Source organism: Petromyzon marinus, chromosome 83, assembly GCF_048934315.1.
Source record: "Petromyzon marinus isolate PM22_M1 ecotype Great Lakes invasive population chromosome 83, UKy_Petmar_22M1.pri1.0, whole genome shotgun sequence".
Lineage (NCBI taxonomy): Eukaryota > Metazoa > Chordata > Hyperoartia > Petromyzontiformes > Petromyzontidae > Petromyzon > Petromyzon marinus.
Window position 1 is genome coordinate 6,921,859 of NC_133748.1, and position 13,310 is coordinate 6,935,168.

Below are 13,310 nucleotides of genomic sequence, written 5' to 3' on the forward strand. Positions count from 1 at the left end.
TCACTCCAATAGACAAGCGCACCTCTACCAAACACGCTCAGTGATAGTGTTGAACAAGAGAAAGTATAAATAGTAACATGATGCAGGATCTGATGAAGAATCAGATACAAACTGAGAGAGCACTTCATGTATTGGAGACTTGTAGGAATCTAATAAGGCCTAGAATATTAGATGAGATTACAATTTGACTAATGTTTCCATCATAAAAGTTTCCTTTAAAATGTTACTAACTTGCAAATCCAGATATTATGAAAATTGTAATTGTCTATCGTTCTGCCACTATGACATGTGTGTTCCGGAATTACAATGTCTGTGCCTCCAATATATTTGGACATTTTTCTTCAATAAATAATATTTGTTTTCATAGGAAATGAATGCCTTAACCTTCAATATAAACATTTTAGCAGCACGTAGGCTTTCCCGATCAATATGAATAATCTCAGATCTAATGTATCCTAATCATAGGTTTCGGGGAGGGACAACAACGTGAACATAAACTCATTCCACTATGTTACCTGTGAATAACCCAACTAATAATTGGTAATGCATATTCTCAGGTTAACATGATCCATTGTAATTTATATTACTACATTAAACCCCTTATAGTCCTGGCACCTGATATGCTCACAATGATGGCTTCACATTTACTCTCTTTACGACTGAAACAGGAAGACTTCTTCACAATTTTTGATGATCACCTGACAAAGCTGGTTGTAATCACCAGCGAAACGTCATATTCAAATTGTAAATATTGTGGGTTTAAGGTCCAACACAGCAGTGTGCTGAATTAGTAACTAATTGGCATATTTTGTGAACTTAAACCTTGCTAATTGGCTGTGTCAGGTGTCGGGTTTAACGAAACATTTATATCAATCTAACCCAAAATTATTTTTATGGACAGCTATGTTTGTTGACTATGAGCTGAGATTTTTGGTGGCCATCGAAAATTTTCCTACCTTTGACAACATGTTAGAGGTTCCCAAATCCATATTTTTCAACAGGCTTTGTTCTTTAAAAAAACCCCTTTACACATTTGCTCAGATAAACCGGTTAGACGTATTATATGAGGTTATATTTATTACTTGTCCTTTACTAAGAGATCATGGAATTGCGGTAGAAAAGAAGATGGTTATATGATGCTTGCAATAACGTGAAATTAATATTTGTTTAGGAAGATACAAGGAATATCATATTCGGAAGAACTGTTCAGCAGTGGCAGGTGTAGAGATAAGCCAGAAGGCTACTACAGGGAATGATGAACGTAGATCATTGCTGAGGAGTCGAGTGGAAACGGCAAGGGAACGGGAGAAAATCAATTTGTGGTGGAGACACTGAAAATGCTTTTTAACACCGGGACACTGATTAGCGTCCATCAGCACAATGTGGGGAACGACTTTGCTGCTTTCTTGGTCTGCAGTTTCACAGCACTCTGCTACACTTCTATTTTAGTTGTTTCCTACTGATTACTTCTGATTGGACACTAACGTTCAATACTACTTTTCATTCGGCAACACTGCAGCCACTTATTTGTGACATTTTCAAAACAGTATTAAAATGTTCGTAGTATAAATGACCTCTTTGAATTGAATATGGGTTCCAATAATTGAATGTTTTGCTCTGCTACCAGAAGGAAATTATCAACCATATGAAGTATTAAGTGAATCGTTTGTAACTTAATTTTACGGCATTTATTTCACAGGCATTGCTTATAGAAAGAATAATGATGAAGGCGAAGAACTTGCTGCTCTTGTGTTCATTGAAGTTCAGGTACAATCAACGCAGCATGTTTACACATTGACTCCAACATTCATTATTCATTGTGTAGGCTTACTCACAAGGACAGCTGTGGGCTTCATCCCTCATTAATCAGATCCCGTGTTCTCCACTACAGGGGAGCCAGAAGAGTGAAACAATGAAACTCATCCGAGAGAACCAAGAGAATCTCAAGGCCTGGATCGGAGTAGATCCCTCACACCTCCTGGAGCATCTCAAGGACTATGAGTGGATTCCTCACCACGTTTACAACGCAGCCAGGAAGAGGCACGGAGAGGAGTGTGTGGAGCACATACTGGACCACTTCTTAAAAAAAGGAGACACAGGCTGTAAGGAACTGTGGGAAGCACTCTTCTTTGTGAGGAAGCACTATTTGCAGCTGTGGAGGTGGCTTCACAACCGAGGTATGACCCACGTTCATTATAACAAGAGTTGCGTACTGGCAGTGAATTGATTTTGTATGGCTTTTGTTACAATTGTAGTGAATCTTTTCAGAGACGCGATTTATGATGCAACAACGTTAATTCTACACTTCGTGCAACACCGTTACACACGAGACTAAATACACCTATCTCTCTTGTTACACATAGGACCACAATACACCTATTTCTCTCGCATACAGGATAACTATAATCGGGTCAGAGCAACCAACGTGCTGCCTGACCCACGATGTCGAAGACAAAGACGTAGATATATCACTTGGGTTCCACTTTACCTGCAGATAGGCCCGTTATACGATCGGAGCTCCCCTTTTATCCTTCCCAGCGCGGCCTGGCTCCACCCTCGGCCCCGCCTACCTCTGGAATTACACCACACCTGTTCCCTCTCTGGCTCTGCTCTTAACCACGCCCCCTTCGGGAACTCTCTAGACGTTTCTCAGCTCCTCTTTCCGTGTCCCGTCGTTCACCCTTGGCCCACATTCCTCACCCCAGCCCATCACGTGCTTAACCCGCTGATGGGGTGACTCGTCCTCGCATGCCCCCCCCCTGCCGCCAGCCACCCCCACCACACTCCCCCAGTGACCGACTCTGTGGCGATTACCTGCGGCGCTGGCAGAGGCTGTTATCCCCTACTCTGTCGGTAGTACTCATCTGGCTTCCTTCTGCTAGCACCCAGTAGCATGCCCCTAGTGGCGCATTGAATGGTACTGCATGGTGTGTGAGGCTCTGTGCCCATTTCTGCAGCACTTGGCGCTACGCGCCATAGTGATCCATTTAACATCACTACACAATGAACAAGGAATAAAAGTCATTCATATGCTTGGATTCCGTACAACTTTGCAGCTTGTGCTTGCCCTTTCAAATAATTAATCAGTTATGTTCCGTGCCACAAAACAAGATGGCACTCACCAAGTGGCATGTGACTGAACAGCTTCATGTTAAACGCCGTAATGCTTGAGTACAATTATGAACCCATCTCTGCTTCGCCTCTTGATTCTTTTAGCACACTTGTGGTAAAAGTCAAGAGCAATGAAAAAAATACCCGTGACATTTATTCAACGCTGTCAATCACAGGTGACGCAATGCAGTGCATTCGAGAGAATAAGTCAGCTCTGAAGCTGTGGATCAGTAGGGACCCACACCATCTTCTAGAGCATCTGAAGAGTCAAACATTCATCTCTAATGCCGTCTTCGCTAAAGCCAAGGGCATGAATGGCGGCGAGAAGTGTGCAGAGCTACTTCTAAATTACTTCATCAATAGAGGCAATGATGATTGCCTCCAGCTGCTGATTTCTCTGCAAGCCGTGCAAGATGAGTATCCTGAAGTCAAACAGTGGCTGGGCTCTCTTGGTAAGAAATTATTTTATTTATAATGCCTTACACCTCTTTCATGTAAACAACGGGAAAGATGATCATTTGGAGGACAAGCAGACAATCGTAACTCTGCCACAGCAGCCCTGTAATCTTAACACGTAGGTTTTTGCAACATCATGATTCATTTTGATTTAAAGCTTTCGTGACTACAGAAATTCATATTCTTAGTTCTTTCGGTAAAGTCACGTTGAAGGGAAACAACAAAATAATAAAATATATATAACAATAAAAATTCTCACGACGTTTCAACCATAACACAAACGGTCGTCTTCAGGTGTGTTGGTTTGCATAAATTTATTTTTAAAACGGAGCATTTATTTATAAAAAAAAAAACGTTAGCGCCACGCGCAGCGATTTGGCAGTTTATTTAGAACTAGTCCATCTATATTCTGAAAAGAGGAGGGGGGAGACGAATTTTTTTATGTATGCTGTCTGAAAGGCACTGTAAGCGTGAACAATCAATTAAGACCTGAAATGGTTTATCAAATCTTTCCAATGATTGCTAAGATAGAATCCATCTTCTCGGTTGAAATTGTCTCTGTGCTTGTATATGTGGATAGCCTCATGAACGAATCTCTCATGGTAGCCAGATGGCTTACAAAGAACCTCTGTCTTGGAAAAGTCAATGGCATGTGAGCCTACTGAATTATAACAATGATCTGCCACGGCCGAGGTGTTGGTCCTACCGTGTTTAAGGTCTGCTTTGTGTTCACGAATGCGGTCCGAGACATGGCGTTTGGTTTCTCCAAAGTAACTACTACCACAGAGGCAACTTAGTTTGTAGACACCAGGGTATTGTATGTCCGGAATCACATCTTTTACGGACGGAACCAGATCACGGATTTTATGTAATGTGTTGAAACGGACCTGGATCTTGTGTTTATTCAAGATTTTGGATATCTTTTTTGTGATCCCCGCAATGTAGGGTAAAGTGATGGTTTTGAAAGGCTCCTCAAGAGTGTCCTTCTTCATGGTTTGAGTGATAGCTTTGCGGATTGTATAGTCGGAGTAACCATTAGCCCTAAGAGCTTGGTGTACGTGCTTGAGTTCACTGCCTATGTGTTCCTGGTCGGATATGCATTGGGCTCTATGATACAGAGTCTTTTTGAGAGAATTCTTCTGTAATGGATGGTGGTGGGAATCCGGTTTCAGATAAGCATCCGTATGGGTAGCTTTCCTGTAGACAGAGTGGCTCATTGAACCATCAGGTCTCTTTTTAATTAGGACATCCAAAAAAGGTAGCTTGCCATCTATTTCGACTTCCATGGTAAATCTGATGGCTGGGTGTATGGAATTGATGTGGTCGAAGAATTGGTCTAGAGCAGGCCGGCCATGTGACCAGATGACAAAAGTGTCATCCACGTACCTCTTCCATAAGGTTGGGCGCAGAGTGGCAGTCTGGATGGCGTCAGTCTCAAATTTCTCCATGAAAATGTTAGCTATAACCGGAGAAAGGGGGGAGCCCATTGGGGTGCCCTCAGTTTGTTTGTAGAAAGTTCCATTCCAAGTGAAGTATGTATTGGTTAAACACTGTCTCACCAGGGGGGGTACCTCAGTGTTTAGTCATTGATGAACCAAGTCTTCAATTATTGCAATGGTGTCACAATGGTGTCACATCGCTGCAGACGTAGCAAGATCTGAAATCGCTGCAACCCTCAAAAACGCTAAGATGCCAGCTAGCAACCTCAGCAAAGATGAGCGTTTTGAATTATATAAATTAAAATAGAGGGATGATATTGTAGTCCTCTCAGCTGACAAAGGCAATGCTACTGTCATCATGGATAAAATAGAATACAACTCCAACGTGATACCCCTGCTGTCTCAACTACAGAGCCAAAATATATTCACTGACTTCAATGTGCAGGTATGTCCATGGTCTGGTGTAGTAATTAAAGGGGGATCAGGATCAAATTGAAAATGTTAAATTACAAGGTGAGAGAGTAGAATGGTGTGCAGTCTGCCATTAACATGAAGATACGACGGCCCTCATTAACATGTTCCATGTAGGTGATCCAAGTATTCTATGAACATGTCTAACGTTTGTCCTCGGAAGTATTTCATTATAAAAAATAACATCACATTCCTATCTGCAGAATAAAAAAAACCTCACACGGCACATGATGGGTAACATTATGAGACAACCTCACGCATGATGACGTCATTGGATCGCAAACGGGGAGGTGCCTTGTCAGCGAGGCCAGATGCAAAGTGAAGCCTTTTGGGACTAGCTGCCTCCAACTCTATGGTGACTTTTTAATCAATTTGGCCAACATCCTTCAAGACGAGTCCCTAATAGCAGCGAAACTTTATAATAAACTCTTGCTTTCATTGATTTGTGCCCCCAGTTGGATAATTTTAACATCATCAACGGATTGTGTTGTCATCGATGCACAAGCATCAAACGAAGTCAAACCTTTGCCATTAGCACTGCCATTTAACTGAAACACACACAGAGTAGCCTGGCAGTGGATCTGAAAATTTACTAATGCCTGGAACATCGCCCTGTTCTAAGCAACACGCTTTGTGCCTGTGTCGGTGTAGGAAGCGAAAGAAAGGGAGCAGTGGCAAGGCAGCGAGAAGGCGACTGAATACGTGCTGGAGCTGGTTTGCGTGAAAAGACATGTCAAACAATTATGGATGGTGCTGTGGAATCTCCGTGAAACCTACCCACAATTGAAGGACATTTTTGAGCAATTCTAACTGGGGTGCAGGAAAAATGTTGTGCAGTAGTTAGAGCACATCGTTACCCATGGAATTTTGAACCCAATGTTGTTTAAATCTTTTTTCCCTCACACTACCTGTCTGTGGAATACCCCACCATCTTCTATTTACTCAAGTTCTTGTACAAACCGTTACCAATATGTAGTGACATCGGGGATGTCACTGTATGGTGCTGGCCCAGAAGGGCCGTCCTATGCGATGTTCCTACATCATGGACCGTGTGGGTGGCTGTGTGAGGCCGCTTCTAGCAGAGCATGGCGTGCGATGCACCGTTATGGCGTACACCCCATAGGTGGGTGTAGTACCAGCCCTAGCGGGGCTTGGTGAGCGCTGGGATAGCGCAGACACCACACAAAAATCACAAGGTGGAGCGGGAGAATGTCGGGACAGGGTTGCCCTGGGCCACGGCACTCTGGTTGACCGCGTAGACACGTGATCCGGAGTGTCCACAGAGAGGGTCCCAGATGGGGGGGCTTAAGGGTGATCACGTGTTCGGGGAGAGCTCTCGAGGGGGATTAAGAGCGAGCTAGAATGCTCGCAAAGGTAGATGGGCCGAGGGCGGAGCCGGCCCTGACCCGGGAGGATATAAGGTGGGTCCCTCGGAGGGACTGGGGTCGCTGCATTCTACAAGCTGGAAGCTCTACATCCTACAAGGCTTCAACACGTGGTCGGGGGCCCGAGTGAGGGTCCGACCCTTCGTAGCTGTAACTCCTATGTATAGTGTAGTTGCCTGGGTGGTCACCACCCTAGGTTGTATCTGGTAAAGGGGCAGTTACCCCTTTGTGTATACGTGTTACAGATAAATGTGGTGCCTCTATGGAACAAGGTCTGCGACTCAGGTGGACTCACTGCAAATCCATCATGAGACCTGATCTACGTAGTGTGTGGGCGACAGTGCCGAAGGTTGACGCGTCCAGCCTTGCTAGAAGACTGTGCCGTGAGCACAACTTTCTGGATACCTTAAGCTGTTGAAGGAATGCCAGACTCCTCTCCAACATAACTCCAAGGAAGAAAGGCTCTGCATCATACATTAGCAACCGGGCATTCAGATGCAGTTTGAGCTCGTAGTTGTCTTCAACGTTGTGTAGGTGAAACACACTGGAAACTGTCTTGCTTGTGCTTGGCCGACGTGTCAATTTCTTGCAGTACTGTAGTCTGCTACCATGGCCAGGTGACTAATCAAGGTACATTCAAGGCTGCCAAAATCACAGGCTTGGGTTGTGATGCAGATGTAATCCACGTACATAAATCGTCATAACTTTGCAGAGGTAATCGATTATTTTGCATTGGCAAACTGCTGACCTTGTTGGTGGACACTCAGAAGCAGCCATCTTGAGAGGCTCAATGCTGCCCACTTCTGACCTTAGCAGGGCTGGGGACAATATTCTTTGGGTCTTTGGGTGAAGTCACGTAGATAGGTTAAAAAGAAAAATAACTAAAAACTACAACGTTTTGTCATTGCAACACAAGCGACACAAAGAATATGGATTCCTGCAGTCACGAAAGCTTTAAGTCAAGATTTGACTGGGGATAAGTTGAGCAGAAGTAATTTAGTACACTTGTCATGCACACATCTCGGCTATCACAAAGGCACTAAGTTTCACAGATACAGGTTGCAATATTTTCACAGCAGGGGGTGATGTTACTGTGTAATTTTTTGGTATTTTTTGGGTAATTTTTAGACTTGGAATGTGAACAAAACAGCCGGCACACAATGATCTGCTCCTGATTGATACCAGGGGATATTTAATGTCCAGGGAAGCGGACGGCACAGAGTCGTATTTACGGTTTATAAACACTGCAGCTATAATGCTGGCAGGTCGCCCGGCTCAATCTGCAATTCTCTAACAAGGCCATGAACCGCGACTGCTGGGCCACGTCACTGCCTGCTGGCAGTTCATCGCAGCTACATTGGGTAAATGAAGTTGCTGTAAAGATGTTACTGTTGTTGTGCAATTGTTCGTACACTAGACTTGCAATCCAAGGGGCATGGGTTCTATTCCATTCCTAGGTAAAATGGTAGCTTCAATTATCAGCAGTATAAACCAGGTGCACCACAGTCGATCAGCAAGTCGCGTGCAGCGGGATCAATATGGAAGAGTTTGTGAACAATGCACCTAAGTTGGAACTCTGAATATTTCCCTCGTGAGGGTTTTTTGACAATACATTGCAGAGCTGCAAATTACCTATTATTGTGGTAGGGCCATTGAAATTCCCTCACTTCTACAGTCGACCCTTCCACATCGCGGGGGTTAGGGGCGCAGGCCCCCCGCGATCTAGAAAAAAACACGTAAAATGTTTTGGTCCCCTTGGTGAGTAGAGCGAGCACCTCCTGCCGGGGGGTTTAAGATATCTCTACATATCCAGCCTTTGCGTGTCGTCTACTGGCTTTTGCGTTCTTTTCGCAAACTTAAACTTTTACAAAATATTCCTTTAAAAAAATGTGGGTATATTTATGGTATTAAAAGATCAAATGCATTAATATTATACAGTACTGTACATATGTTTTATGCATTTATGAGTTACTAAACGTTTTGTGTGTCGTCTGCTAGCCTTCGCGTGTTGTCTGTGGCCTTCGCAAAACTCCCCAAAATTTCCCATAAAATGTTCTTATGCCGACCCCGCGATATATCGAAAACGTCATGGGAAAAGTCGCGATGCAGAAAGGTCGATTGAATTACATTGTCCTCGAATTACATGACACAATGGCTGGCTCGTTTCTAATGACGTCAGGGATCTTTGACGTCCACTCTGAATCAGACGAGGCGTAATATTGCATACACCCGCAGTGATAAACAGGACGGCCTGCCGGATGCAAACCGCCAACCTCAACAAGTGGTGAACGTGCTGCTGCTGGGCCCAGTCACCTGAACAATGATCCCCTGTGACGTCCTTTGATTGATGTTAACGTGGCCATTACGTTATGCCACATGCGACAAGCCAGTGTTCCTAACCCGTGCTTCAATCAGTAGGGAAAGCAAACTCAGACGAATATTTTACACATTTACCTTTTTAGTCTGAGAAACTCGATGTATATTGAAAATATGACGGCAATTTACGCTAACACAAATATTTTAATAAAGCTAGGTATTGAACAATAAAACTGAGACCTTTGCCAGGAGCAAAATATAATAATATGTTTTTACCCTTTTACCTGGCAACAAAACTGATACCTTTTTACAAGGGATTATGCTTGCATTAACCGCAACACTTGCGGTCAAAATGCAAACAAAAAGACAACACTGATAATGTATGCACTGTCCTTGCAATTGATTGGTACACACCCGAGACAGCTTTTCTTAGTACCCAGTCTTACATGGTGTTGGACCAGATGACGCCAAAAGGCACACACCTCAAAGACAATGCACCATCAGTATTGAGAGCTCGGGATAAGCTTGTGTGCAAGTATGTCAACAAAGGATCTGACATAGCTATCTTGGGCCTCACAACAGATGGCACAGTGCATCATGAGGTTCAACAACTTTGAATTGGGTAGACACATCAGCACCAATGAAGCCATATTGAGAATCCTCAACTTCCCCATTCACGAGCGACATCCCACTGTGTTTTGTCTCAGCGTGCACCTTGAGAATGGGAAAAGAGTCTTCTTCATGGACACATGCACATACGCGAGCCCAAGTCCCACAACACACAACTCTCACTGCTTTCTTCCTTCACTGTAGGGATGATGCTTTGATCAGACACTGCTTTATCATGAGGTACCCAAGTGCTATACATGGAATGTTGCGAGAAAAGTAGGTGCACCGCAATATTGGACAAAATGTGTCAAATTACCCACAAAAAAAACAGTGAAGCACTTGGCCGTGTTTACACTTACATCCCAACAATTTTAAATGCTTGTACCTCAGACTGCTTCTACATGAGGCCAAACGGCCTAAGTCATTTGAAGAGCTGCGAACAGGTGATGGCACCATCTGTGATACTTACCAATATGCTTGCCAACTCCGAGGCCTGCTAGAGGATGATGAGCAATGGAACAGCACTTTGGACGAGGCAGCTGCAACTCTGTCACCAGCAATGGTGTGGAACCTATTTGCCATCATGCTGCACACATGTGCCGTGTCTAATCCTCTGCAACTATGGCACGACCACAAGGAGAATCTGGCAGAGGACATTCTACACCAGGCACGTGCGAAATTCAAACCTCCTACATCACTACAATGATGCCATCTTCAATCAGGCTCTTATTATCATTGAAGATAAGTTCAGGATTTAGGTGGATCTAGCCTCTAAACTTTTGCCCTTCCTGAACCAGAACAAAACAAAGATAATAATGTGCCACATAGCCTTTTGCGAGAACCCAACTAAAACAAGCAGCAGCTTACTGAATACATCGTACTGCATGAGCAAAGTCTGCTTCCAAGCCACAGAGAAGGCTTCAACAAAATTACTATTGCTGTTTTCACGGCCAGTGGTGCCATTTTATTTCTGCCAAAACTTTATTTATAAATCTTCTTTTGGCCAAAATCCGGCAGAGCAACATTATCTCCAATACAGTTGCATTATTATACATTGCTGTCACTATTGACAGGATTGAAGAACAGCTCAATCTGTCTTCAAATTGAACTTTAATTTGGATAACGCAGAGGCACCTACCTGCAACATTACCAGGACCACTGGCAAATCCACAGTTTGCTGTAAGTCTGCTCAAAACGGGCAATGACAATGCAGATAGAAGTTTCTCTCTGACCAACATTGGCACAACAGTTGCAACACTTCAGTAACTTGATAAGTTGTCTTTGGTGATGTTTCGCCACTTACATGACCACAATTGGCTATGCAAAAGAGGCATCCTCGCACCAAAAAATGGCGCTGTGAATATCACTAACAACGACCTCCTTTCTGAATTACCAGGTATTTCTCATACATACAGGTCAATTGACACTGTACTGGACACTAATGAGGCAGCCAATTACCCTACAGAATTTCTCAACTCTCTGCAACCACCTGGTGTGCCTCCACACAAACCCAACCTCAATATTGGCACACCCATCATGCTTCTTAGGAATCTAGACCCACCAACACTTTGCAATGGTACGCGATTATCTGTGAAGAAAATTATGCCCCGTGTAATTGAATCGACCATCATGACTGACCATGCAGCAGGATTAATTCCACGCATTCCAGCCATTACCTCTGACCTGCTCTTTCAATTTAAACTCCTTCAATTCCCTGTCCAGCTCAGTTTTGCATTTAGCATCAACAAGGCACAGGGTCAATCACTCAAAGTTGTTAGCTTAAGCCTGCTAAGCCCATGTTTCTCTCATTCCAACTCTATGTTGGTCGCTCCAGAGTTGGCAATGTGAAAAAAATTCATATTGGCACTAGATGACAATACATCCAATATTGTATATCCTGAAGCTCTCCAATGTTAACACATTTTAAAGCTGTCCTCATATCAAACAAACAAATCATGTGACTGTATCACACAATAAAAACAACCGTAACAAAATACACGTTTACCGACTTCATTTGCAGCATTAAATTATTCTAGGACAACATGCCAAGACATTACTCTTACATTTGATTACTGAGACCCATGCGAAGCCGGATAACTTAGCTCGTTACTTATAATATTGAGAATATTGGCCTCATGCTCAGCTTGGCCTCAAGTTCAGCTTGATAATTCTTGGTACACGTTATTGAAGATCAAGGAGCATCGTGTGTTCAATGAGTGTTGTGAATGGATTCGTTATATTAATGTGCATCACGCCTTTTTCAAGTGCGTACATCCATTTGTTTGCCTTTACCACAGCACACTGGTTCAGATACTCATTCTCATTTGTGAAATATCTCTCATACTCGCCCCTAGGATCCATATATCCTTTATTCTTAACTTTGCCTTCCATGCACTTTGCATTCAACTGTTGTGTCGACGTTGTTTCATCAATTTATTTAAGGACACTCGTGTTGATAAGGGTGCATCTCGACAACAACGGTGATTTGTTATATTCAATCAACCAAAATTATTATAATTGCTGTCATGAACGTTACATAATCATCTGAATGGTATATCTTGAAAGTGTGGTTTATAATACCGTAAGACAGCAAAGATGATCATCAGTTTCCAGGCAGTAGCAGACGGCCTCCCGTGTGTATGTCCACTCATGTGTCTGATTGTACACTGCTGTGTATGTATGTAGCGGCATAGCACTGTCTGCTGGCAGATAAGGAGATCTGAGGCGTACGGCAGTCCTCACGTCAGCAGGCCAGGATATACACAAGACAAGGATCTAGGGGAAAGGTCACAGAAGGGGCCCACCAGGAACCCGCTATTAGGCTACAGAAAGGGGGCGTGGCCGGGACGGAGCCAGGCCACGCTGACAGTATAAGAGGGGCCCCTGTGGGACACCTCGGGGCTGTTGTTGGAGTGAGATCCCTGTCGTGCTGCTGAAGTCCATCGTCGACATTCTTCTCTTCGTCTTCACCATTCTTCTCGTCGTCGTCTCTGTCTCTACCTTCTCGGGGCGCCGCTCATCAGGCAGCCTACCAACTGCCCTGCCTGAGTAACATCGCCGACAATAGACGGACTAAATATTAAGTTTGTTAACCCCGATGGTGCTCGTTAATAAAGAAGTGCTTCCAAGTCTTATCGTCTCCGAGTTATTCACTACATGTACACTCGTGTGTCTATGTACGCAAGTGTGTATGTGTGAAATATTTTCCATGTGTTTTCACGGTAATTACATTGAAGGTGAAGGGGTAACCAGCCCCTCGCACTCATCTCGAGACCGCGTGGGCGGCTGTGGTTACCATGCAGAACCGCTGAGGAGGTCGGGGGTTGTTTTTATGGTACTTTACTCGTGGAAGGGAAATGCCAAACAACAGGGAGTGGCTCACCAAGAATGAAGGGGGTGTGGGAACGTGGCGGTAAGGTGTGTGGACCTGTAAGCCCCAGGCTACTGTGGGCTCACATCCCCATCAACCGGAGGCGAGGAATGGTGGTTGCTCATGCCTCCACCGAAGGTAAACATCAGTGGA

At 44.0% G+C, this 13,310-nt stretch overlaps 1 protein-coding gene across 2 annotated transcripts in view; it reads left to right on the forward strand.

Annotated features, from left to right (window-relative positions):
- LOC142907808 (uncharacterized) overlaps positions 1-12,919 on the forward strand; it is a 31,470-nt gene extending 18,551 nt beyond the window's left edge. For both annotated transcript variants that reach the window (XM_076057619.1, XM_076057620.1), the window contains exons 7-10: positions 1,700-1,767; positions 1,892-2,177; positions 3,288-3,563; positions 6,129-12,919. In XM_076057619.1, coding sequence (XP_075913734.1) covers positions 1,700-1,767; positions 1,892-2,177; positions 3,288-3,563; positions 6,129-6,175 — 677 coding nt within the window. In that variant the 3' untranslated portion in view covers positions 6,176-12,919. The remainder of the gene's footprint in view (positions 1-1,699; positions 1,768-1,891; positions 2,178-3,287; positions 3,564-6,128) is intronic.
- Positions 12,920-13,310: the final 391 nt, after the last annotated feature.